Raw genomic sequence first — 27516 nt, forward strand, 5'->3', positions numbered from 1 at the left:
CCACAAGAGAGAGTCTACTTAAACCTGTGGGAGACCCCTCCATGTTGTCTTCAGCTGGCTAAAGAAGGAGCCTCTCCACCCCCCCCCAGGATACTTGAAGGAGACTGAAACAAAGGACAGTAACTGCAGGGGGTGTGAGTGATTGCTGGACCCAGGCTAAAAGGAGATTAGCCTGTAAAAGGGAGCACTCTGGAACTGGTGAGGAAATTATCTGTATTCAGTTTGATTAGGCATAGATGTGCGCATTTTATTTTATTTTGCTTGGTGACTTACTTTGTTCTGTCTGTTACTACTTTGAACCACTTAAATCCTACTGTCTGTATTTAATAAAATCACTTTTTATTTAGTAATTTACTCCGAGTATGTATTAATACCTGGGGGAGCAAATAACTGTACATATCTCTCTATCAGTGTTATAGAGGGCGAACAATTTATGAGTTTGCCCTGCATAAGCTTTATGCAGGGTAAAACGGATTTATCTGGGTTTAGACCCCATTGGGAGTTGGGCATCTGAGTGCTAAAGACAAGCACGCTACTGCGAGCTGTTTTCAGGTAAACTTGCAGCTTTGGGACAAGTGATTCAGACCCTGGGTCTGTGTCTGGAGCCAGACGGGAGTGTCTGGCTCAGCAAGACAGGGTGCTGGAGTCCTGAGCTGGCAGGGAAAACAGAAGCAGGGGTAGGCTTTGCACATTGGGTGGCAGCTCCCAAGGGGGTTTCTGTGATCCAACCCGTCACACCCTCCCTACTTGAGATTCCTGTTTATGGATCCCATATTAGCACTTTTGGCCATAGTATCACAGTAGGAGGTTATCCCCTATGACTCCCAAATCTTTTTCGAAGTCACTGCTTCCCAGCATAGAGTCCCCCATGCTATAAGCATGGCCTATTTCCTTTGTTCCTAGCTGTATACCATTTAGGCATATTAAAAACACATAGTGCTTACTTGTGCCCACTTTACCAAGTGAACCAGATCACTCTCAACCAATCACCTGTCCTCTGCATTGTTTACCACCAATTTGGATCATCTGCAAACTTTATCAGTGATTATTTGTTTTTGTCCATCATTGATAGAAATGCTAAATGGCATAGGGCCAAGAACAGATACCTGGGGGACCCTACTGGAAACACACCTACCTGATAACTATTCCCCCTTTACAGTTGGAGACCAAGCAGTTACCCAGTTTTTAACCCATTTAATGTGTGCCATATTAATTTTATATCATTCTAGCTTTTTACTCAAAATGTCAATCACCTTTTGGGTGATGCAGCTCAGTCTTTTTTCCATTGCTAATGAGGTGTATGGACTGACCTTGCCAGGAGAAAGCAAACTGGAGGGTTCAGGTAGAGGCTGTTAACACTGAACCATGCCACTGATGCATGAGAGGGAAGTCTGGAACAAGGTGGCTCACGCAGCTAGAGGCTGCCTAGAACGATACAGGCTGCAGAAGATACAGGCTGGCAGGGAGAGGCTTGGTTTTATATGTCAGGGGAGCAGGTGCTGCCATCTTATATTCGGCACTATATTCAGTGCCCTCCAGTATAGGAAACCACAAGGAAGTTTACTGCGTGTTTGGGTAGGAGGAGAGGTTTCACAGATTTGATCTGAAATTCTAAATGGACAAGGACTGCTGAGTGTTGACAGAGAGAGGCCAAGATGACTTTCCTGTTTATCAGGAGAAGCGTGGATCTCTGGATTGCTGCATCTGGTACCATCAGTGGAAGGGGAAAAAAGAAACACACTTTTTTTCATTCTCCCTTTAATCAACCCACCATAAAGCCATTATTTCTGATTTGGTAACCGGTTCATATTTATAAAAAATCATTCCATCGAAGACAGACTGAACGCATGAGGACGGGACTTCATGGGCAGTTAAATCCAACTCCTGTCTGCACTTACAAACTGTATAAAAAAAAATTCTGCTTCACAGGCAAAGGCTCGGTCAGTGCTGTTTGCGTTAAAGCTGAAGGCAAATTTATGTTCTTGACAATCCACGATTATCCAAGTCCTTTACCTACAAGACACAAATAATCTTTGCAGCATTCTATAGTTCCACTAACACAGAGAACTACTATACTATATTGATCCCAGCACATGTATAGAGGAAATCATAAATTAGTACTGATTTGTCCACTTTGTATTGGCAACTTAACGTTCAAAGTTACATTCTTTTTACTCCTGTTCATAAGTACTTTGCAGTTCGGAGCTCATGCACTTCTAAACACCAAAAGGGCAAGTCATTTCACTTATACTGTTTCCCTACCTTTCACAAGCTATCCAACTAAGTGAGGGGAGAAGCAACTGCTTCTAGGACAGGGGTAGGCAACCTATGGCACGCGTGCCGAAGGCGGCACGCAAGCTGATTTTCAGTGGCACTCACACTGCCTGCGTCCTGGCAACCGCTCCAGGGGCTCTGCATTTTAATTTAATTTTAAATGAAGTTTATTAAACATTTTTAAAAACCTTATTTACTTTACATACAACAATAGTTTAGTTATATATTATAGTCTTATAGAAAGATCTTCTAAAAACGTTAAAATGTATTACTGGCACACAAAACCTTAAATTAGAGTGAATAAATGAAGACTCGGCACACCGCTTCTGAAAGGTTGCCGACCCCTGTTCTAGGATCATTTCACTTGTCTGTAATGTTATATTCCACATACATGGTCCATTGGAAGTAGCCACAGGATAGTTTTAAATTTCAGTGTTTAAAGTTTAATAAAACGGTCAGCCCAAATTCTTTAGACTGCTGTCTGCATATTACTATCCAGATATAATCCACTTTCAAACACAGTTTAACAGAATACCACTTTATACTTCTATAGTGCCTAGGTACCATGGTGATAGGAGCCATATGTGGATTTTGACAGCTCTTGGTAACTAAGATAAGAACCTAAGAAAGACCCCTCTAGATCAGACCAATGGTCCACCTAGCCCAGTATCCAGTCTTCTGCCAGTGGCCGACGCCAAATGCTTCAGAGTGATCCCATCCCCTGTTGTCCAGTCCCATTTCCTCTTAGCTAGAGGTTTAGGGACACCCGGAGCATGGGGCTGCATTCCTGACCATCTTGGCTAATAGCCATTGATGGACTTACTATCATCATCAACCCCATTTTACAGACAGAGAAGTGGATGCACAGAGGTGAACAGACTTGTCCAAGGTCACAGAGCAAATCTGTGGCAGAAGCGGGAATAAAACCCACTTCTACTTGTGAGCCATGCTGCCTTTGAATATTTTAATGGAAAGGGCAAAAATGGTATTTGCCGTTTCAGGGAAGGTATGATGTGATCACATATGAAGACCAAACAAATGGCACCAGTACAGGGGAACTAAAGACCTGTGCCACTCTCTGCATTCATTGTTTACTTTAGTATAGCAGAAATAAGACCTGTGATCTAGTCTATGCAGCTTCATCTTCACGGCCATCTGGTGGCCTACCCCTCTCAATTCCGCTGCAGCACAGCTGACAAAATACATCCTCTCTGACACTTGTTTGGGCATGCAAGGAATGTTCAAGAATCCTAATCAAAATGGGGCATTTCCTGTGTAACAATATAGGAAGTGCCAACTAAAGAAACAAAGAACCCCAAAGGAAAGTTTAAAGCTTAACTCCTTTCTAAATTTAGCAGTCCAATTATTACGGCATTCCTGGCAGCTTCCCAGGACTTGTAGCTCATATGAGTAGCCTAAACTTGCCTAGAAAGCTGGACTCCATCCTTTGTTTAAAAGAAAAAAAATTCCCAAAGTCTCACTTCCAAAAAGACTGTCAGTCGGGGTCATATCCCAGCACAGGCAAACCCCAGATACCCAGACTGTTCCCAGTTTTCCCCTGCTCCCCTGTAGAGGGACCATAGAACCCACTGCCTGCTTACTTTGTATATTCGGACTAGCCAGTGCTCTGTGGTATATGCCTCCTCCAGCACATCGAGTTCAAAGTCTTTGTTTCCAATCTCAGCGTTTCTCACTCTGTCATAACCTGGGGGGCGCTCTAGAAAGAAGGGATGGGGAAAAATGACCAACGGCTTCAGAGTGCACATTTCTGGCAGAAATAAAAATACAGGTCCTTCCAACCCAAATGAAAATCCTTTCCCAAGGCTTCTCAAAACCCAGTGGGCAGACAATGCATTCCAAACCTGGAGCTGGCCAGGCTCTTCTCTTTCCCAGATGACTCCATTCTGAATGTACAGCATACTGTGAGTTCCAACAGTCTGTGCCCCCTATTTAAAGTCGGATTTTCATCTCTTTATGTTCTAAAGGGCTGCAGTACAAGCCTCCTCGGGGCAAGCCAGAGCAGGGAAACAAGGTGGATGTTATTTTTTGCATTCCTTTCCAAATGCATCCTTAACTTTTTGATGTCAGGTATCAAGATGTTCTCATGAAAGGCAGTCATGTGCCAACATCAGCACAGCAGGCTTGGAGCTACCAATGCCTTCAAAGAAAGCCCAGAGCCTGGCAATGCATTTTATATTCCAAAATAGAACTTTGCACTGCTGTGCGGTGCTGGAATGACAGCCCTGCCAATAGAAGCCCTCTTTCCTCACCTCCAGGAGGTAGGGCAACATCCTCTCCATTTACAGAGAAGAGATAGAAAAAGGAAGGACTTGCTCAAGTTCACACAGCAAGTTAGCATCAGAGTTGGGAACAGAACCTCAGTGTCTGGGTACCCATGTTCCCTGCTCTAACACCTAGACAGTATTCCTGATGCTCTTCTGCAATACCAACGTAAGGACCATTAGTACATACTGGCTTCTGTGTAGACCTGCCCGAAGCGGTAGTAGCACATCTTATACATAAGGCAGTTGAGCAACACAGGGGAACCTTCCCTATCCACACGGAACTCTCCTGTCGGCGTGTAGTAATCGTGCTCCTTTATGTGCTTCCCGGTGTCTGTGCTTCCACCAATTCGCACCATCCACAGAAACTTGTTTATATCTAAAGGAGGTAGGAGAGAAAGATCAAAGTATTTTACACATCACACGTACTTCAAGCAAGCAGTCAAAGCAGCTAAACATGGCACTCAGCAGGGTCACCTTTCAGACTTCAGGCCTCAACCAGTTAGGTGACCCATGTGAAGGACCACACACAGGGCATGAGGTTATTGAGACAAATGCCCATCTGGAGGCACAAAGCTGAAAGGCAGGTGCCCTCAATCCCTACATTCAGAAATATCAGTAGCAGCTGGACCTCCTGGAGAGCCTCACTTCAGGCTGAAACTGTATAAGTGGATCTGAGTGAAGAAAGCTGAAGGTAGATAAAGCTGCTTTGAACTCTGTAAGCTCCCCTAATCATCCAGGCTAGGGGCTTAGTGAGCAAATAGGTAAAAGGTGCCATTTAAGTTCTTCTCAAGTGTTAACATGAGCTCATTAAACCTCAAAACCCACTGGGAGGTAGGGAATTATCTCCAGTTTACTGATAGGGAAATGAAGGCAGAGAGAGTAAGTGACTTTGCCCAGGAACACAGAACATGCTCCACCTGCTACCCAAACTGCATCCTTCCCTCAAACATGCACACCACATCAGTGATCATGAGGCACTTAAACACTACCTATAATACATGGAGATATACCTATCTCATAGAACTGTAAGGAACCCCGAAAGGTCATCAAATCCAGCCCCCTTCCTTCACTAGCAGGACCAAGTACTGATTTTGCCCCAGATCCCCAAGTGGCCCCCTCAAGGATTGAACTCACAACCCTGGGTTTGGCAGGCCAATGCTCAAACCACTGAGCTATCCCTCCCCCTCTATAATAAGTCTCACAGTAACGTAAATTCTTTGTGAAATTGCTGCATAATGCACTATTGTAAGTTCCAGAGGGTATTTACAATTGAATTGCAGGATTGTTCTTGTTCCTGGCAGAGAATTGGTTTTGTGTTTCTCTAATAGGCAGCCCGAAGGCTCAGAAGATACCATCCAATTCGATTAGCCAGCCCTCTAGACACCCTTTGATCACACAGTATTGTACAAACAAATCCAGGCTTTCACCAGCATTCTGGCCTTGCCACGCACCTGCTCATCCCTACACTGATTATCCATCCCAGAAGCCCAGCAGAACCTCCAGCCTACCTGTCCATTCTAGTCTGTGTATTGGGATTAATTTACGTTAGATTACAAAAAACAACCACCACCCCTTCCAATTTAAGAGTAACCAGGGGCCAGGTCTGTCCTTCCCCTGTTCCTTGTGCAGAGTATACTCAGCACTGCAGTAGCTCCAGCCAGCTCTTCAGTGGTCACTCAGTGCAGCAGCTGCTAGTGTGCATTGTGCAGGCAGGAGATGGGAGCATCACAGCACAGAAACAAGGGTTATTCATGCAAGAAGGGAGTGTGAGCAATTGGGCTAGAGGGATGAGTTAGCATGCAGGAGTTTGCACTGCAGAGCTGTAAGAAAAGGGTTTTAGAGTGATATATGTTACCATCTGAGGAATATCCAGTGAGGCCTCCAAATATTACCAGCACATAACTGACATCCAGCTCCCTCATAATCTCATAGGCCTTCTCTTCGGTGGATGCCATTGCCTTGGAGAAAAACAAAGCCAGAATCAAGCAATAGCTATGAAATCCACAGTGCGAGTACAAGCTGCATCATGGAATCATCTCCATCATTAAATAAGAGCATGGGTCACTCAAACGAGAGCTAGAACCTGCACCTTCAGTGCAGGACCCAAAAAGAATTAATCTTCATCCATGGAAGGTTTTTCTGGTACACTAAGAAGAGAGGTCCTGCGTTCAAGGAGTCACTGCACCTACCTGACCAACGCGGGAGATGTGTGTGTTATTCCAGGTGTTATTGTCTACAAGAATCGTCCGATTTGCCATGGCTGTTATCTGATACCCATAGTCCCACCAGGACATGACCTTAGCATCCTGCATTCAAACACAAAAGAACCAATTAGTCACCTGCTTTCAACCAACATTCAGAAAGGGCGCGGTCCTATTCCCACTACAACACACTTCAGTCGCAGGCCTGAGTGATCTGCCCTGACAAGCTTAAACATTTGTGTCGGGTTCCCAGAGTCCTTTGGCTCTAGGGTCGCTTAGGAATAAACATTATAGGGCACTACAGAGTTCACTGAAGTTGAACTAGTTTGTGATGGAAAAAAGTTGGGCAGCCACAGAGCCACGTATACCAAAGGTTCAGAGACAAAGCAGGGGGAGGGGAAGGTGTTAAAAGCTTGCTCAAACAGCTGAGCTCTGCAGCAAACTGGGCCACCTCTGCAAATAAAGACATCTGGAAAAGAACCGTCTGCTATTTCATTTCCCAGCTACAAAATACACAGAGGGCAAGTCTGCAACAGGGAATTCATTGAAAGCTGCCGAGCAAGGCTTGGTTAAAATGGAGAAGGGGCTCAAAGATGCTGTGCCTGCCAATATTCCCCTCAACAATTTCAACATACAGATCACCTCTAGCTAAGGATGTATCCAGAGGAACCCCCACCTTGCCATTTTGTCTCTTCCTTTGAGTCTAAAATCTGCGGCCAAAGGCATATCTACACAGCCAAACTGACCATGTCAGTGGACAGCATTCTTGCTCACAGACTGAACCAAGGTGTATTACAACCACATTAGAGTGTGTTACAGCTGTGCAAAGATCCAGACTATAACGCTAGAATGTGGAGTTGTGATGCAGTTTGTTCTAGACTACATAGGCAGGATCAAACTGCCTTATGCTGTAACCATCTAAAACGGTTGATTTGCGTGACTAGATGGGTCGAATACAGGAACTGCTCCATGCATTAGTTGTAGAGTGAGTCACTAACATGTTACCTTCTGGTGACAAACAGTCTTGCAATACAACCAATTGCTCCAGAGACCCAGGGACTGAGATAATTTCTGAACCTATGTTATGTGTGACAGAACTACCCACTGCACTGGACAGTTTTAAATTTAAAATGACACATTGGGTCTCAGGAGACCAAGACAGAGACACACAGTAGAATCTCAGAGTTAAGAACACCAGAATTATGAACTGACCGGTCAACCACACACCCCAGGTGGAACCAAAAATATGCAATCAGGAAGCAGTAGAGGGGGTGGGAGGGAAGCAAATATAGTACAGTGTTAAACTACTAAAAATATAAAGGGAAAGTTAAAAAAGATTTGACAACGTAAGGAAACTGTTTCTGTGCTTGTTTCATTTACATTAAGATGGTTAAGAGCAGCATTTTTCTTCTGCACAGTAAAGTTTCAAAGCTATATTAAGTCAATGCTCTGTTGAAAACTTTTGAAAGAACCACCATAATGTTTTGTTCAGAGTTAAACATTTCAGAGTTACGAACAATTCCCATTCCCGAGGTGTTTGGAACTTGGAGGTTCATGCTCATAGGCAATCCCTCTGCAGAGGTGAGCTGTACTCCCCAGTGCCAGTCCAAAGGGACATAATGGTAACGTTAGTTAGAGCAACAACTGACCTACACTTTCATAACCTCCCACAAACGAAACAAATGTGTCAAAGCTGTTTGCTTCCCACAAGTCTAGGCCAGCAGCCCAGCGCTCGTGAACAGTAGATCCGTGTGCCACAGGCAACTCTACAGAAAACAAACCAGCTGATGTGCAACAGACAGTATGGCAAAGAACCTTCACTTCCCCAAGAAATTAACAGCGTAAAGGCAAGTCATTCTGCAAGTGATGAAAGGCATTCCATCAGGGTCCTTCCTGTACAGACACACTCGAAAAGCAGCTAACTTACATTTCCACAGTTTTCCATTAGTGTGTGATGCCATCGTGCTGATTATTAGTATCTTGCAAATAGAGCCTTGTGGCCCCTGCCAGGAAGCTTGGGACCTAGGGATGGGTTAAAAATGTAACCCCATGCTTACCCTCAGTGTAATAATATTCACTCATGTAGTGCCTTTCATACCAGGCTATCAGAGCCCTTTACAAACAATAATTAATTAGTTAGGCCTCTTCACTCTCCTAGAAGGGAGCTATGCAACTATTATCTCCATTTTATGGATGAAATAGTTGAGGCACATATTGGATAAGTCACCTCTCATCGTCACATGCCATGGGGAATTAGAACCCAGGAGTCCAGACTGTGGTTGTGCACCATGGACAGGTACAACAGTAGAGAAAATAAACATAAAACCCTGCTCATCAGAAACAGAATTAATTCTGTTTGCAGTTTTGATTTAGCACATTTAAATAATAAACCTGATCAGTGCCTCCTCTTTGAGCCTTACTAGGAATGAATCTAATTTAGCCAAATATTCTGGCATTTTAGCCCAAATTGTTGCCATTGTCTCCCCAGTGACAGAAGGTGCAATAGCCCTGTAAGATGTCAGGATTCAAGTCTCCCTGCTCCACCTGAAACCAAGCCCTAAGATCACTTTGTTTGTGCAGAGCCCCTGAGGCAGTTTACCTCTGGCGTATTGTGACGCAGCCAGTAATACGCCTCTCTGAAGTCATCAAAGATGATCCTACTGCCATCTCCCCCACGAGCAGATAGCACTATGGAGGGGGAGGAGTAAGCCTCACTGGTTACCCAAGTCGAATGAAAAGTGTAAGTGATCAAGAAGAAAGCCATGACCAGGATCATGCCACTGGCAACCTAGGGAAGCAACAGACAGTATCAAAAGCATGTCAGAAGGTTCACGCATTTTGAAAGAGAACTCAACCTCATATCACAGAGCTGTGCTCAACCCAAGTGCAGGGATCACAAGCGCTGACTGGTCTATGCTTAGACAAGAGACTCTCCCACTGATCTCTCTGCGCTACTCAAGAGGAGGGCTAGAGACCATCCCCATGTCACTCCCCCACAATCTCCTTCCCCCACCTCCTTTAATTACATTCCCCCATAGAGGTTTGGGGCACTTCCCCCAAATCAGTCCCCACATGGCTTCCCCTTGAAGCCTGGATTATAATCATGCATGAAAACCCACTTCGTTTTTAATAGGGTAGGTAGAGTCCTGTTGCTTTTTGGTTTTCTTGTCTGGTCGGCTGATATCCAGGTTCTTCATGTAAGTGGAGAGCACCTGAGAAACCCCAATGCCGGACAGAATGCACATAACTGGGGCCAGAACCAGCATGAGACGCACCTGTTGAAGACAGCAGGACACAAAACGATGAGCTCCTAGCAAAATGCACAGTGAGCACAGAAATGAAATACAGACTGTAGGTGCGTATAACTCCTCCCCACCGATGCAATGACTGTACAGGCAAAGAGCCATTCTGTACTTCGCACTAACCATCCGAGCCTGGGACATAAGACTGTTTTCTGGTGGGCAGTCATTATGGTGAACACACCGGTGTTACCATGGTGTCTAGTGCCATGGGGTCTTTGAATTTCTCTGTGATGGCCACCAGCCATGTGCAGGAGGGATCTTAATTTAACATCACTTCTAGAACCTCTAATAGTGTTGTACTGTAACCAAGAATTAATGGATGCTTCCATGCACAGAGGTCAATTCTCACCTGGGGCACAATGTGCTACAGCAAAATCCTAAGCTACTAGGCTCACAATCAGTCACTCAGCTTTAATAATGAAACCCAGAGCCTACCACCAGGGGGGCTCGATGGGCTTTACAACTCAGCTATGTAAAACTAGAAAGAACATTCACTAATCCCTCCCAAAAATCTACTCACCCACAGCGATGGTAATAGAGAGACTAATGATATTTCATTGCCACTTCCAAAATCTCGCAAGGCTGCATTCCCTAACAAAACCTCACAACCATGTGTGATTGAAAAACAGAAAAATGTCATGATTGTTTCAGCCAACTCTGTGAGTAAGTAACATTAGCCCGATTTGACAATTGAGAAAGTTCAGACACAGGGAGGAGAAATTACTCTAAGGCCACTAGTGAGTCAGTAGCAGACTGACTAGGAACCATCCTAGTTCTCCACTTTACCCATTTCCTCTTTCTACCCATTTTTCCATCCCCAGGATGGTCAACCCCGTGACTTCGCACATTCAATCCTCAGCACGCAGCAGCTCTCACCATGACTGCAGAGAAATACATGCTGGTCACGCCGTACATGATGATAAAAATGCGGGCATCCGACAGATTACTGAAACAGTAATACAGACCGACTGTAAGAGAGGGAGAGACAGGTCAGTAGCCAACTTGGCAATTTCCTTCCAGGCCAAGAGTTAAAATACATTGTATTAAACAGGTGCAGGACCAAAGCAGAATGTTATGAATCACCTGATCTTAGAATGCATCACCTGATGCCAACAATGAAATCAGCTACATGCAGCATTAGACTGTCCAAGGGGAATGCAAGGCTATAATGCATTAACAGCAGGGATGGGGCAGCGCTGGTCAGGTATTGTAAGGCTGCCTTGTGATGAATTAGTCTGTCAACATGGGGATGAGGGTTAGAAGACTGAGCAAATGCTGGGCTTACTGTGCATAACAAGGAGACCCATGAGCATGTGGTGTGCTACAGCATTAAGACACAATGAGCAGGACATTTTATTGGCACAGTAATGAATGCTTCCGCTGATTTAGTGGGTTTTTGTGTATGAAGCATACTAGGCTGTAGTACCCTCACTAACCAATGCTCTGCAGACTGCACTGGCTTCTTATTCATATCTAGGTGTAATTCAAAATATTAGCACCAATTAACCCCAAATGCTCAAGTCTAAAGACTGAGTGCAAAGGCCCCTCGGGTAACGTCAGCAGTGACAACAGTTCATGGTGGGGATAGGCTGTCTCTCCAGTGGTAATAATACCTAGAGCTTATTGTGTCTATAGCTTTCCATCCATAGATCTCAAAGTATTTAACAAGCCAGTTAAGCATTATCATCCCATTTTACAGAGAATGGAATGACTTGCTCAGGGTCACACAGTAGCAGAGATGGCAACAGATCCCAGAAGTCCTAACTCCCATTCCCGTGTTCTGTCTGCTAGACAATGCTCTTTCTTGGCAGTTGGGACCCAAGCCACATAGGCCAGGCCATAAGGTCAACACTCTGAAATGTTTCCAGAAGTAAAAGCGCAGGTTTCAGAGTGGATGTACTATGAACCACATGGCTGACAATGCTAAGTCGGGGGCAGCTCCATGGTGCACTAGCTGAAGGTTTTAAATGGCCCTAAAAATATAGTCCTAACCAGGTGGACATTGCAATGCACCTACTGATCTTCTGTAGGAGAAGGTTTTTAGCTTTTGGTATAAGACTTCTCCATTCTAGGGCTTTTGCCCAATTGGTGTGGGCAGGGTCCTGTCATTTCTGCAGCAATTTTTTCTTCATCTGAAGATGATTGGTTTGAGCATATTCCATAAATAAATGCACTGAACTCACCTGGGAACATGAAAACCAGAAGCTGCAGGTCAAAGTAATAGGAGGACCAAGTGGTGGGCTGGTGCTCAGAGACTGAAGCAATGATGGGAATGTTATTCTTTGCATAGGAAGGATCCAGCAGAGAGTAGAAACGGCCAGTCCAAGGTGAGATTTTCCCTGGCAGAGAGGAGAGAAATCCACATTTATGTACTGGAGTCATGAGTCAGTTTACACCAAAAAGTACTCCCACAGAGGACGAATACGTAGAACTGTAATTTTATCTCACAAATATTGATCACACGCAACACTATTAATATATTGAATGTATTACTCCTCAGAATTACTAGGTTTTAAAATAGCTGTAAAGTGCAGCTCTCCTCTGAAAGGCACTCTCAGCATGGAGGTCCACCGTGCCATTTTTAATAGTCTCTCCTTGACGCCAGATCAAATCTGTTCAGATTCCAAGTCAAGCTCAGCAAACTCAGTGTGGGATCTGAGAGTCCTTTCTGACACTTCTATCACCAACCATACAGAGTATCGCTAGAGATGAGTCAACTGTTCTATTGATGATGCGTGAACCAGAATATAGCCCAGCTCCAGCTCCCGGAGTTGTGCTAGCTCTGCTGGGCTAACAAAAATACTAAAAACATGCTTTTAGTGAATAACGTAAGAAGATTATGACTCTGAACATACAGGGGATCAGGTTTGAGGAAGAAGGAGCTATTTCTACATTTCGGAGTAGAGCTACACTTTGCATGCAGAATTTGGTACAAAAGTTAGTACAATTTCTCAGCCAAGGTAAGAGTTCTTTCCTGTTTCATTAAAGGAATGAATTGAAATTAACCACTAGGCCACTTTTCAAAGCAATACCAGGGAAGTGAAGCAGAAAATTCATGTGTTCCGTCACCACCACCAGCACAGCTTTCATCACATATCTCAATCTACCTGTCAGCATCAGCACGGCTCCTATCGTGAGAAGAACAAATCCAACAAGGGAGATCACGCTTCTGAAGAGAATTTCAAATTGCTGGGGGTTCAGCTTGCTGCGCAGGTAATCCACAAAGGCATGGATCTGACACAGGCCAAAGACCCCCAAGGCAGCCATGTGCTCAGATGACAGGACAGGCTGTGAGGAGAAAGAATGGGATCAGATGCGGAGAAGAACGACAACAGAGACATTTCAAATGTGCTCTCCAGCAACGTTCTCACTGAGTCACATGAAGCCTTCCTCTCTCTGCAGAGGGTGCCAGGAGAAGCCACTTTCTTACACAAATTAAAGCTCTTAGGAAGCCACAAGGAAAATTAAATCCAAGAGCCACAATGAGAGCCCTGATCATACCAATCCCTTTTTCCATATATTCTCTCCCCAAGAACTTGTTAAAACAAAGATGCTGACCTGAACTGATACCATAACATTTAGCATATGGCAGTGGCTCAGATAAAGTCTCCTGAGTATTTAAGCAGGAGCCCAGAAAGACCATGTAACTGAAGCTAGAGCCGGTTTCAGCTGGCTCATTCATTTATGAGAAAATAAGGGTATTTTAATAAAAGGCAACAACAAAGATGCAGTGAATAATCTAGGACCAGCCTACTGCTGTAGAAGTCACCCAGCCTTACAACCTTGCGCAGGGCTAAGTTGTTAACATGTAACATTTTACAAAAGCTGTAAAGCAGCATTCTCCCCATTTCACAGAGCTGGAAACAGAGGCACAGCGAGGTTAAGTGACTTGCCCAAGGCCCCAGAAAGTCAGTATGGCAGAGCTGGAAGTAGAGTCCATCCCCCACTGGACAACCCGACCTTCCATAATTAGCACTAGGACTAGTATAACCCATAATAAGAAACAATGACCTTAATCACAATGGTATTGAGCAAGTCCGTGAAGACCAAGTGGTTTTAAGAACAGGCAAACCCAAGTGATTTGAAACTTATAGCTATTTTATAATAATTTAAAATATCCAGAATACAGCAGGTCAGGATATTTGCTAGCACTGATAACAGCCTGCAGCCCTCTGAGGAACAGTGCAAAGAGCTTTACCAAAGTTCATGAAGCCCTGCACACTTCTGGGAGGAAATTCAGTCTTATCTCTCTGTTACAGATGAACTGAGGGACAGAAAGGTGAAGCATCTCCCCTAAGGTTACACAGTAAGTTAGTGGCAAAGCCAGGAACAGAACTCAAACATCAACCTGTAGTTCCCCTCCTCTAACCACTAGACCATACTCCATCTCATTGCTTCATTTGATTCCCTTACCTGGAAGCCAACAAAGGAAATCTGCATAGACAAGATGGTTCCTAAGCAGTACACTGTGCAGTAGGCCACATAGATCCTGTGGGAGAAGCGTCCTGTCAGCATCAGCACAAGGACATGCAGGGGGATCAGGTTAATCAGAAACACGTAGCCACCCCACGAGGAGACCTGGGTAAGAAGAGAAAAGAACAGTTCTATGCTCAGAACAAGTTGCACTGTGGGGATGGAAAAGAGGTTAATATTCTACAGGCCATCTCCCATTCCCTTACTCCTTTTGACAGGGAGACAACTGGGCCCAGAGTACTACAATGCGGAAAAGCCATTCTCCCTTTTATACAAATCATGGCTAATGCGACTGGGAAAAGTAACTGCAGAGTGGACGAAAGACTGTGCACTCAGGGAAGCAACAAACATGCTGCAGATCAAATACCATCAATATTTAAGTAAAATATATTAAGGAAGACAATCTAAGCTGAGCTGTGCATCTTTCACTACAGGGCATTCAAATTCTATCCAATACAGGACCACGCTTGCCAACTTCACAGATATGCGTGGTATGCTCATAGTTTGTGTAAGACAGACTGCAGCTACCCTCATGTGCCACGTAGGCCACATAGGATAACTGGTCCAATCTGACAACATACCCACAAAGTATCATGGGCTTTTGCTCAAAAACAGGACCATTTTCACTCAGGAGTGGTCTGATTCTTAAGCAAACTAACACTTTCAAAATTCCCTTTAAAAGGTAACAAATTCCCATCAAAACCCAAGTGAAAACTGGAATTTCTCATAATAACCAATGCCACACAAGTGAGACTCCGGATCACACTCCAGTGGTTTTCAAACAGTTACCAATTCAAAACGTGCTTCAGAATGAACATTGTCCATATATTGCAGCCTTCTTGTGATGACTTCAAACAATGCAGAGTTAATGTCCCTCTTTGGCTTTTCTAACACTTAGTTCACGGTTTCTCTTAGCAGGTTTGGGCAAATGTTATTGACTGTACATTAAGCACATCCCACTAGAGGGAAGAGAACATGTAAAGGTCATGGTGCTGCCCCAATTCCAAACATCTTTCCTTTTAAAGAAGTGACTCCTCTTTAAACATCTGCCTTTTCTCTGATAGTTTAAATGAGCTCTCCAGCACTGACCTGACAGGAAAATGCACCCAAAGAAGGAGAAATCTAATTATTTTTGTAGCCAAATGGAAGAATTTCAGGATGGCTCATCTCAGATCATGCATTATCTGCTGTATTATGAATATAGTCTTAGGTGACGCTTACCCAGACTCTCCAATGCTACCACTATGCACAAACAACATGGCATGTAACACTGAGAATCATTAGCAGTTAATCTGATACAGTATTCATAAAAGCTGAATGGAGCATTGACCCTGCTTGCTCCATTCAAAAAAGCCAAATAAAGAAAAAGCGACAGAAGATAGCATCTGAAAATATACAGCGACCACTGGGTCTTAATGACAGCATCCAGGCAGGCTTAAGATTACTGGACAAAATGAAACCCACTACACAGGAAACAGGAGGAGTGAAAGCTTTGCCCCTCACTTCTTTTCAACAGATCAGGATGACTGTTCCACGGGAGGGGGGAAATATGTCCTACTGGCTTTGAAATCATCGCCTCAGATCAATTCTCTTTACACTGGAGTTGCTAACAGTCTCTCTCTGCTGGGCTGCTCTGGAGTCCTGGGACACCAGCCAGCATGCTAGGCAGCTCTGCTTATTATTTGCTTTGACTGTGTCTACACTGGGAAAAGAGGTGAAGGCCAACACAGGTTAAAATCCTAGTGTAGGCAAGGCAAGTTGTAGTTTTAACATGTCAGTCTGTCAATGGAAACCCTAGGCTTTACTTTGATCAGCTAGTGTGTTAAAAATACACCTTTTCTCCTAGTGAGGACAAGGCCTTTGACACCTGGACTCTGCAACAGCACCCCCTATAATAGAAAGATTCAATGGTTAATAAAGCTCAATCAGCCGGGAGTCAATTCAAGGGCTCCCAACCATTGGCCCCATTAGCAATCTGGTAGGAACTAGGCAGACACATGTAACTGGCATAAAATGATACAAAATGCAGCCATCCTCAACTTCAATACCCAGGCGCGCCGCAGGGAGGATACACCCTGCATATAGGAATCACCAAGGAACACAGGATGGAAGACTGCATGCTGAAACAGAGACAAAGGGTACGTCTATATTACCCACCGGATAGTGTTCGATGTATCGGGGAATCGATTTATCGCGTGTCGTCTGGACACAATAAATCAATCCGCGAATCGACGCCCGTACTCCACCTCGGCAGGAGGAGTAAGCAGAGTCGACGGGGGAGCCGCGGCAGTCGACTCGCCGCCGTGAGGACGGTCAGGTAAGTCGAACTAAGATACTCCGACTTCAGCTAAGCGAATAGCGTAGCTGTGTTGCGTATCTTAGTTCGAACCACCCCGCTAGTGTAGCCCAGGCCAAAGACAGCTGCAGGGCACATTTGACACCCAGGCTCTATTTTGGTTACTTCTGGTCAACTCCCACATCTCAAGTGGTCACTGGATTGTTGGAGATTCCTCAACATTATGAGGAAAAACAGACACTTACCATGTAGAAGTAGGCAAGGGCACACATGGCTGCCCAGTAGATGGAGCCAGTCTTCACTGCTTTGATCCACATGTAGTAAGTTAGCAACATACAGAATATTGCAATACCTGAGCAAAATAATGTACAGAAATCAGCCTGGAAAGACTATGGACACAAAAACAAACGTCTGCCCTGAAGGGCCCAGGACAACCTCACCGTGGCAAAAAGGACAAGCCCTTTAATTCAATGGGGATTAGGTGCCCAACTTGCTTGGGCGCTTTTGTAAATCTCACTAGACAACATCTGCATCTTTAGGCACCTAAAAACCTTGGTAAACCTGACCCTAGGTCCACCGTGTTGTCCAAGGAGACAAAATTGCCTCGCAGTAGTAATAGTAGTAGTAATCACTGGCAATGGGATCTCCTATGAAAGTTACTGCCCCATGTCAAAATGTCCTTCCCTCAAAGTTCAGCAATGGGACCAGGGCATAGCACACGCAGTCCAGCTCCTGACAACCCCCACTGGTTTGGGAACCACATATGCAGTGGCAGCGCCTACCTAGATTTCAATATATTACAAGCTGTGTGCACCTTTCACAGAGGGAACGCCAGAAATCCTTATCCCAAAGAGTAGAGGCCTACAAAATGACTGTCTGCTACACAGACAACTTAACATGTCACTGTCTATGTTGCCTTGGGCCCCCGGAAGAAACATCTACCCCATATGTGAATTTAAATGTAAACTAAATTACAATTTAAAGCGCTGTTTAAGGTTTAAAAAAGGTAAAAATGGTCCCTTCTGACTCTACACATTTGCTTCTGGTGCGTTTCCAAGTCACATCTGCTAACTTTACTGACAAGATGATTCTTGGTAGCCCCAGCAGTACCAATACGGCTACAGAAGAGCAAGCTGGATTCTATTCTTAGGTAAACAAGAGCAAACTTGTCTCCATCTCAGTTGCAGAATTGTTGTTACTGGCAGTGAGGTAAGAGGCAGAAAAAACACGGCAAGAGTTTATGGAGCTGGTAGAATCACTTGGTGACTTGAAACGGATGATATTCCTATTAGAGTATGATTAGCATGCTCATTTCTGTACAAAAGAGAAAAGATGCTTTCGGTCCTGAGAGGTCAGCTGCCTCGACCGGACAGGCAAAACATGCTGGATAGGCAGGAGGAAAGCCACATCTCAATGCAGTGAAGATTTTGTCTGGTGGATCATTATTGATTAGGAATGACCCGGTTGTGTGTCTCTGGGAGCGAATACAGGAAGAATCCCACTATGCTATTTTTACAGTCAGTTTTCAGCACATAGTGGTTCTTTAGGGGTTACTTTCTGTCTCTACAGAACCCCGTTTTGGAGTCCCACTGATCTCACCTTCGTTGTCATAGGAGCCAGCCACAGAACGAGAGATGTAACCAGGCACCACGGCAATCATGGCAGCGGCTAGGAGACCTGCCCCTGCATCCTGGGAACCACATATGGTCAGAGAGAAAGAGATTCAACTTCAGTCTTTAAAGAGAGATTTACAAACAAGCATGGCTGGCAAAAGCAAACTAATCCAAGGCAGAGTTCCTGCTTAGTGACTTGGTAAATTAATCACTTCTCCCAGCCCCAGGGGCCCTAGAGAAGATTCGCCATACCCCTCTCCCTCCGAGACCTGTGTCAGAGCCTGCCTTCAGCTGAGGAGAGCTGGAGGAGGATCCCCTTTGGGGCCCATTAGAGGGGGTCTTGTCTGCTAGAGGGGGATCAGTACAGAGACTGAAACACAGACCAGAGAGAGTCAAACCTGATTACTGCATGTACCACCCTGGCAGAAAGCTGGCAGAAGGAACTCACAGAGCTGTATCTAAACAGGATCCTGAAACCTTCATTATGGCTACAAAATGCTGACAGTAAGGTTGAAACTCCCAGCTGGGCTGGCTGGCATGGGAAACACGAACATATGAGACCGAATGAGGAAGGATGTTTGGGAAGTGGAAGAGATGGGCAGTAGCCCAAGCTGCAATGCCAAGGTCACCCTCTCCAGCTCAAACACCTTTTTAAAAGCCAGTGGGCAGAAGTAAGCAAACATGAATGACTTTGCACTATCACTGTGCAAAGCAGCTCTGGTGGGAAAATAAAAACCAGGTTCTTGGGACTGAACTGCATTGCTCGTGCAGGTGAACATGACAGGGCGGTGGCTTTGGAGGCCTTGCACGTCATTCAAAAGGCATCTCCAGCCAGCAGAGAATTTTAAAGGGCACAAAATAAACTGTGGCCCAGATGCCTCAAACAAGTAGAGATCCTGACTCAACTCAGAGAGCTGCCTTTGGGTCAAGCTGAGGCAATATATTTAAGCCCCAACCCCTCCTACTCCCATTCTCCCTACCATATTTAACATAACAAGGAGCAAGGAAACAGGACTCAAGCTGGAAACCTAGGCCAACTATTGCTATTTACAAATCCCCGGTGGGATTTGTAGCACTCACAGAGCAATGCGTGAGACACAGGCCCTAAACATGACAGAATGGGAGAGCTGCTATTTCTTCCTAGTCTATAAGACCCCAACATGGTTGCTATGCCGCTGGCCTCCCCATCAAAGCCAGTCAGGGCCAAGCACTCAGAGGTCAGTGCAAAACGAAATAGAGCCTGGAAAAGATCCCATTGGGTAGGAGTCAATAAAAAGCCCAGTCAAGAATATACAGGCCTCACAAATAGTTTGAGGGATTTTCATGGCCAGATGAATAAACTGAACTACCTGATGAATCTGGCTCTCAACCAGCAAATAATCAATAGACAACAAAGTAACAGAAGTATTAAGGACCATAATCTCAGCTCTCACCGCAATTCTCAGTGCTTCTGCTCTGTCATACAGGTACACCAGAGAGCAAATCTCATGCCCCCTACTCAAAGCTACAAAACTCAGCAGTTATGCACAGATCTACTCTTTACCTTGAGTTCTTTGGTGAGGTGATAAGTTACTATGGTGGTGAAGGAAGAGAAGAGGGGAGCCAGGAATACACAAACATTTCGGATGTCAATGGTAATGTGGAAGAAGTGCAGAACATGGTAAATCGCTGCTGATGTGATCATCAAACCTGAGTGACAGAGACAATCTTGTTAGCAAGGGGTCATTGATTCACCAGCAATACATGAGCTATACTTCATTTACCACAGAAGGCAACTGAGATGCTGTTTTAAGATAAGGGATAATTTAGTTGCTGTAAAGAGAGCTTAGAGGGACACTATCAAATTAAAGGAATTAGTTTAAATGCTTACGTACGTTATGAACATCTAGGTACTTATATTGCCCTTAACACTGTATTATCTGAAGGTCTCAGGGACCTCCAAACCTTCCTAAAATTAGGGGTTTGGTGGGGAGAGGATATCAAACAGGGGATGTCTGGCCAGTGCCTCTGATCCAAGAGGATGCTGGTCAGATTTAAAGGAACAGCCATCAAAATACTCCAGACCCTTTAAAAGACATCTGGCACCTGTCTTAACTGGGCTCTGAACATGGGATGAAGTGCAGTCTTCCTCCCCCAGCTGGCCTTGAGTAAACCAGACAGCAGCTTTGAACTATGTTCTACCTTTGGAGACCCTGCAGCAATGTGCAACCATGCAGGACAAAACTGGACTACATTTAAGTGGAGTCTTATCTCAGGGCTGTATTAGAATTGTGAAGGCCCAGATCATGTGTGAGCTCAGAGAATTCCACCTCTGTATTAATCAGGTACCACAGTACAAGTACAATCAACAGTATAATTCACGCCAGCCAACTACTGTCCAAAATCCAAACCAAGAGAGGAGGGTGGGGGGGGAAAGAAAGACACAGGCATGTGCAGCTCCAATCACATTATCTTAGATGAAGAATCCCTAAGTCCCAGCAAGGACTATCTGAACTACCATAATCAGATGCTAGCCCAATGGGCTACCATATTACTAGTCATTTGTTTATCCAAAATTACTTCTTAGGTACCATTTCAGCTACGCAACCAGTAAGAACAAGTCTAATGTTTCATGATACTGATGTAAAATGAGAGAGAAAAATCAAGTTTGATTGCCCTGCCACAAAAATCTCTGAGCTAGGGAACAGGAGAGACAAGATTAAGGGATAAGTCTCTTGAACCAAGATAAGGGCTTGGAATCTGCACCATCTGAACTTCTTGTACCTTAAAGTGGGGTTTAGTGAAAAAGAAACACCCTGGCTTTACCTGGGTAAATGGTTCCACCAATGATCCTCCCCAAGGGATACCAGGCTCTGTCATCGAACCAGTTGTGGAATTTATAGAAGCCCTCCTCTGCCAGGAAGCGGGTCGTGCGGTAGTTAAAATACCTGCAATATCATGAAATGTTGAGTGTGTCTGCAGCGTGGACATGGGAAATGCTGTTTACTGCTCCTCAGGTTCCAATCTCAGCCTTTAACTAATCAATGCATGAGGAAGTGCCACCACTTACGACACGTGAGTGCCAGCCCAAGTGCTCAGCAGTATACAGTCTTGAAATAAAATCCTTAGGCGATTCGTGTGCAAAAGCACAGAGTATTAGATACAAGGAGCTCTGGCCATTTCTTTACTATGCATTCTGAGTTTTAGCAGGTATCGATGTGATCAGCTGCACCTCTCTCCAGATGTAGATATTCACGACTAAAGATACCGAATACAAAGCTACAAGAGTTGGCAATATATTTTCTGAAGAGAGAAAGAATGCAGCTCAGATCTCTGCATATCTGGGCTGTTTAACATTTTGCAAGATAGTTGCATTGTGTTTTTACTGAGACAGCCTCAGTAAAAGCAGGGCCAGAAGAGACCGCTTGCAGAGCCAATCCGATCCCCCATCCTCCCAGCAAGCATGTCACAAAACTGTACAAAACTTTACTCCAGCTTCGCTAAACCACCCTGCACCTCTGTAGCGAAGGTGCCCTACCCGCCTCCCTTGGGTACTTCTACTAGTTTCAAAGGTGACCACAAATTCCAGTAGATTAACCAATATGAGCTCAAACCTGCAAGGGGCACTCAGAGCTTTGCTACTTAAGCATATTTTATTGTACTTGTACTTTTGGGGCGAGTCCTGCATTCATCCCTACCAGGTCCAGAGGGCATGCACTGGCAGCAACATACGGATACCAAAGCTACCAGGGAACCTGTTCAAGTTAACTCCATCTAAGCCAGCTCCACTCTCCAGCAAGAATCATTGGCAACAGGGGGAGTGCCAGCTTTTTGGGGAGGGGAATCTAAAGGCCTGTGATGAAGGGTACCTTTTCAATCCCCCATCTTTACTGCAGAGCAATTTGCTCAGCACCCTCATGCATGACCCTGCAGAAGGGTAACGTGACCCTGACAAACACAGCACCATCTCTGCATTCTCACAAGGAAAAAGACTGACCGGAGCCCACAAGACACAAAGAGGATACTTACGGGTCAAATTCATGGATGACACTTTCAAATCTTAACACAGAGAAGAGTCTAGTGGAGAAAGCTGCAATACACAGGCAGAAGGGAGAATCAATGAACAGCATTCACACAGCAAGGGAAACTTGATTTAGCTCAAGGTCTTTGTTAGATGAAAGCTTAAAACCCGTGAAAAGTGGTGGCGTCATCGGAGAAGGTGCGTTTGGCCTGATATCCAGGACTGGCTCAAACTGACCCCTTTAGGGAGTTGGGGTGGCAAGATGTTATTTTCAATGTTTTAAAAATAATGGAAAGGTTTTTTCAAAGCTATTTTAAAAGTAGCTGAGTTCCGCTACCCTAAGAAATGCAGAACATGGAGCTGAACTAGAAACATTCTGGAAGTTGCCTTTTGAGGATGTTCATAATTCAATTATCAAGGCTCAGACTTACATAGCACAGCTGCCATCGACAGGATGAGAAGCTTGAGCAGCGTGTCCTGTTTTTCATAGGACAGGCGGAGAAACCCTAACTTGGTCATTTTCACATCAAAGGCTGTGATGGGCGACGTTTGAACTTCTGAAAGGGAACAGGTCAGAAGGGATGAATCAAGAGCAAGGCAGCCCACAGCCCAAGAGCAGCATTTCGGATTCCTGTTACAACGCTTATTCAGAAGCTCTCTAAATAAGGAATTAACAGCTCAATATTCCCATGCCTCAAAGCTCTCCATTTCTGCCCCAAAAGGCAGTCTCCCCCGCTGTCATTCTGACCATGTCACCCCCTCTGGATACTTGCACTGGCTTTCTGTCTCTTATGGAATCTGATTCAAATTTCTCACTAATCTCAGCCCTGCTTAGATCTCTGATCAGTCCCTCTCCCCTTACCTCGCCATTCCTCACTTCCTTTCACTTTCAGCTTCATGCCTTCTACTATACTCCCCTAGGGCTGGGACACTTTCCCTGCCCTCACCTGCCAGATATCCTTTTCCCCCCCTCAAATTCATCTTTAAAACGCAGCTCTTCAAGCAATCCCTCTTCACCAATAACCCCCTCACCTGATCAGTTGTCCTCAGTCTTGTCTTCTGTTTGTCTTGCCTTAGACTGCAAGTTCTTTGGGGCAGAGGATGTGTCTGTTTCTCTGTGTGTAAAGTGCCATGTAAATGTAAACTTATATATGCAATTAGCAATAAGTAATACTTCAAAAGCATTCCCCGACCTAAAATCCTCCCTTCATCTTTTAATGTGACCTGCAAAGGCCAAAGAAATCCCAAACAAAACAGCACACAGAGTTTGTGCCCTTTTTCACTCCCATTTGATACATGAAAAAAGCCTGACAGAATCTCCGGGGCCCCCCTCCCCCCGCCATGATTTGTTTACACTAGAAATTCAGGACTTTTCTCCTGTGGACCAGAATAGGGTAGTAAAATTGCACCAGTTTGAATCAATTTAAAATCAATCTGGTTGAACCAATGAAACTTTTCTAATCCTGACAAGCCCAGAGACTCCATAAACACAAAACCAATAGGAGTGATATCAGACAAGAGGGAAGCGAAACCTGATTAAAAAGAGAAGGGATTTTCATTCAGAATACATAAGACTCTGATTTTGTTGACACCTCTTTAACAAATACAGTTGGGAAATAAGTTCTGTTTGTTATTGATTTAGATTCTCTAACGCTTCAAAGACAAAGAAAGCTCCATGTCCATATGTCTGAGACACCCAATGAGCCTTTAAATTAAGCCAGGGGAGACCAGACTTGACAATCCTAGGATTTGTCAAATAAAATAAAGATACATGCAGAAACACATCTACTTTACCTATCAGAAAAGTTACAAACTTGCCCAAAAATATTATCCAAGACCGAATCACTGATACTACATTTTTAATAAAAAGAACAGGAGTACCTGTGGCACCTTAGAGACCAACAAATTTATTTGAGCATAAGCTTTCGTGGGCTACAGCCCACTTCTTCGGATGTATGCAGTGGAAATACAAGTAGGAAGATATAGATATAGATATATATACACACACACACAGAACATGAAACAATGGGTGTTACCATACACACTATAAGGAGAGTGATCAGTTAAGGTGAGCTATTATCAGCAGGAGAGAAAAAGAACTGCTTGTAGTGGTAATGAATATAGCCCATTTTCTGAAACCTAAATTTTTAATAGTTTCCCCAATTTCAGGGGACACAGGAAGACCATTGTTATTCTACTCAAAGGTAACAGAATGCAAATGCCCATGGAGTGTTAGGGCAAGAGAATCTGGCACTGGCTCTGGAGACTCTCTAGATAACAGAAAATCCAGCTCCGAGCTTGGCAGCAGCCCCAGGAACTTCAGGGTATCAAAGGATATGGTGCTGGAGTTGCTGCCGACATATTTACTGTGTGTGTCACCATCTGGAATCCAGACAGTCAGTCTGCCTCACAGGTCGCTCTACTAACTGACAAAGTTGTCTCTTGGGAACATTGTCCAGCCATGATTTTGTCATCAGGATGGGGCAACCTGCAATTCCTGTACAGTAACTGCCCTCAGTAAGAGGAATAAGCAAAAGGGTAGGGCTCAGAGTCATGGAACAACTGTGGAACTGATACCACCAAGACATCACATCCCCTCCTTCCTCTCAGACTGAACAGAGAGTCATTACAGGCAACTGTTCCCTCTCCTGCAATCCCCAAAGACTCAATCTTCTGCCCCATATTATTCAACACCTCTATGATGCCTTTGGGAGAGCTACAGAGCTAACACAGGTGGAAGTGCCAGCAGAACACAGATGATGCCCAGCTTTGCATCTTCTTTATGTTAAATGTACGCAGCACTATCTCCCAGCTCTCTCAATGTCCAGCCAAAATCAGCACCTGGATCTCCCTAAAGCTGAACTCAGGCAAGATGAAGGTGATGCTTGTAGGACAAGGGAAAGTCCTTCAAGGAATTTGGCTCCTCTACAACTCCCCCTACTAGTGAGGGCAGGCCAGTCAGTAATCTTGGGGTCCGTTTTAAACTCCTCCATGATCACCCAAATGATCATGATGTAAAAAAAGTGCCCACTTCCATCTATGACTGGCCAGGTGATTGCACTTCTATCAGATACAGAGCTCCTCGTGGTGATCAATATAATAAATGTCATTCATGGCCTCTGGGGTTTGATTATTGTAATTCATATTGCCCTGAAAAAGCTCCAGCTGGTACAAAATACAGCAGCCCATCAACTTAGCATCATAAGTCACTCATCGGAGGTCTCCATGCTCTGCACTTCTCACCACTGAACAGTCCAGTTCAAAGTCTCTAGCCCAATAGCCCTCCTTGGGACTGGCCCTTGGTACCCCACACCTTGAGCATGACCTCTCACAACAATTCCCTGTCACTGGGGCTATGCAACTATCAAACTGCAGGGGAAGGCTCCTTAGTGCAGGAGACAGAAATTTCATGAGAGCTGACCTTAGACCAGAGGTTCTCGAACTGTGGTCCATGGACCAGAAGCTCCATTCAGATGGTCTGCGAATAGTTCCCTCTAAGATGCGTGCCTGGGCAGCCGCACACAAGAGACTGAAGGCCACCCATCTAATTAGTGGAGCCGCGTAGGCGTGGCTCCACTAATTAGGTGCCTGGACCCTGGAGAAGATGCACATGTAACGTGAGGTGCTGGCCTTGGGGGGCATAAGGGGTAGGTGGGGGGGGGCAGTGAGTTGAGAAGAGGGGGTGGGGGGAATTTGGGATGTGCAGGGCTGCGGCGGCCAGAGAAAAAGAGGCGATTTTGCCCAGCTCCAGGGCTGCGGCAGCCAAGAAGAGATGGCCCTCCTTCCCCGCCCCAGCTCAGGGGCTGCTGCAGCGGGGGAGAGAGAGCACATCCATTGCATTAGAAAGGTAAGACTACTGATATTAAAATATGAGTGCTGTGCTTTTACTTGTAGAACAAACAAAATTAATGATTAAGATTTTTTTAAGCCCCCTCCCACCTACCCATTATGCCCCCCCCAGGCCACCACCTCACATTACATGTGCATCTTCTCCAGGGTCCAGGCACCTATCGTTTACAATAGTTAGCTAACAGTACAAACATTTGGAAAGATCAATTAAGTGGTCCGCCAAAACCCTCAGCAATTTTCAAGTGGTCTGCAAAAAAAAAAAAAAAGTTTGAGAACCACTGCCCTAGACTATGGAACTCGCTGCCACAAAAGATACGTGGCCACAGGCCACAGCGTGTTCAGAGCTACACCCATACTCAGCTGTTCCACTTGGCTACTATCCCTCAGCAATTCCTACCCAGCCACTGCCGCATGCACCCTCGCCGCCCGTTATTCATTAGAGCGCTGCAGGAGTGCAGAGGAGCCCCAGGCACGGACTGGGATCCCCTCGTGCTAGGCGCTGTACAAACCGAAACAGGAGCCCGGCCCTGCCCCAAAGAGCCCCTGGCCTGACACTCAGAGCGCGAGACAAGCGGCCGGTACGGTCAGCCCGGCGGGCAGTGGTCCCGGGGCACGCAGCGGTGTCGAGGCCTGGTGGCCGAGGAGGGCGTTAACGGGGGGCTCTGAAGGCGGGGCTGGGCGGGTGTGTGCGGGGAGCTCCCCCCAGCCGCGGGGGCAGCCTGGCGGGGGAATCTACCAAGGGGGCGGCGGAGGTCGGGACGATGCGGGGGACCAGGACGCAACAGCGAAGGGGAGACGCCAGACAGGGGAAGTGAGGACAAGCCCCCGCCCCGGTCCCCCCTCTCAGCCCGCCAACGCGGGCACGCGCACCGGGGACCCGACGCTGCCCACGCGGATGCCCCGCAGGCCGGCCCGGGCCCTCGCCCCCTCACCTGGGCGCTGCTCTCCGCCCCGCTCCCTCAGCCATCCATCTGCTCCGCGCACCCACCCCTGCCTGCCGCCCCCCCGGCTCGCTCCTCCTCCCCGCCCCTCGCTCCTGGGAACACGCCATTGGCACACACCGCTGTCCCTCACCGCGCCGCGGGGATGCGACCCGCTACGCCTGAGCTGACTGGATACCGAGCCTGTCACTCAGCGCGGGGGTGGGCGGGACCGACGCTCGAGGAGTGATTTGTGGCTGGTGGAAAGGGGAGAGGAGGGGCGGGGTCCGGAGTGTGGGGCAG

General features: G+C 45.7%; 1 protein-coding gene across 2 annotated transcripts; it reads right to left on the reverse strand.

Annotated features, from left to right (window-relative positions):
• Positions 1 to 1741: 1741 nt before the first annotated feature.
• On the reverse strand, positions 1742 to 27301 carry STT3A (STT3 oligosaccharyltransferase complex catalytic subunit A). Of its 2 annotated transcripts, none has more exons than XM_054005272.1 (19): positions 27226 to 27301; positions 23477 to 23559; positions 22876 to 23001; positions 22453 to 22513; positions 21250 to 21371; positions 19988 to 20133; positions 18431 to 18521; positions 17077 to 17183; positions 14476 to 14640; positions 13170 to 13350; positions 12246 to 12401; positions 10939 to 11030; positions 9880 to 10035; positions 9360 to 9548; positions 6749 to 6865; positions 6415 to 6517; positions 4747 to 4935; positions 3876 to 3991; positions 1742 to 2013 (listed from the first exon to the last, which is right to left on the reverse strand). In XM_054005272.1, the coding sequence occupies exons 3-19, from the start codon at positions 22961 to 22963 to the stop codon at positions 1975 to 1977; spliced, it is 2118 nt and encodes a 705-aa protein (XP_053861247.1). In that variant the 5' UTR covers positions 22964 to 23001; positions 23477 to 23559; positions 27226 to 27301; the 3' UTR covers positions 1742 to 1974. The 2 variants fall into 2 exon arrangements, with proteins under 2 accessions (XP_053861247.1, XP_053861249.1); XM_054005274.1 differs by lacking the exon at positions 27226 to 27301 and adding an exon at positions 25866 to 25977.
• Positions 27302 to 27516: the final 215 nt, after the last annotated feature.

Source organism: Malaclemys terrapin, chromosome 15, assembly GCF_027887155.1.
Source record: "Malaclemys terrapin pileata isolate rMalTer1 chromosome 15, rMalTer1.hap1, whole genome shotgun sequence".
In the NCBI taxonomy this organism is placed as follows: Eukaryota; Metazoa; Chordata; order Testudines; family Emydidae; genus Malaclemys; species Malaclemys terrapin.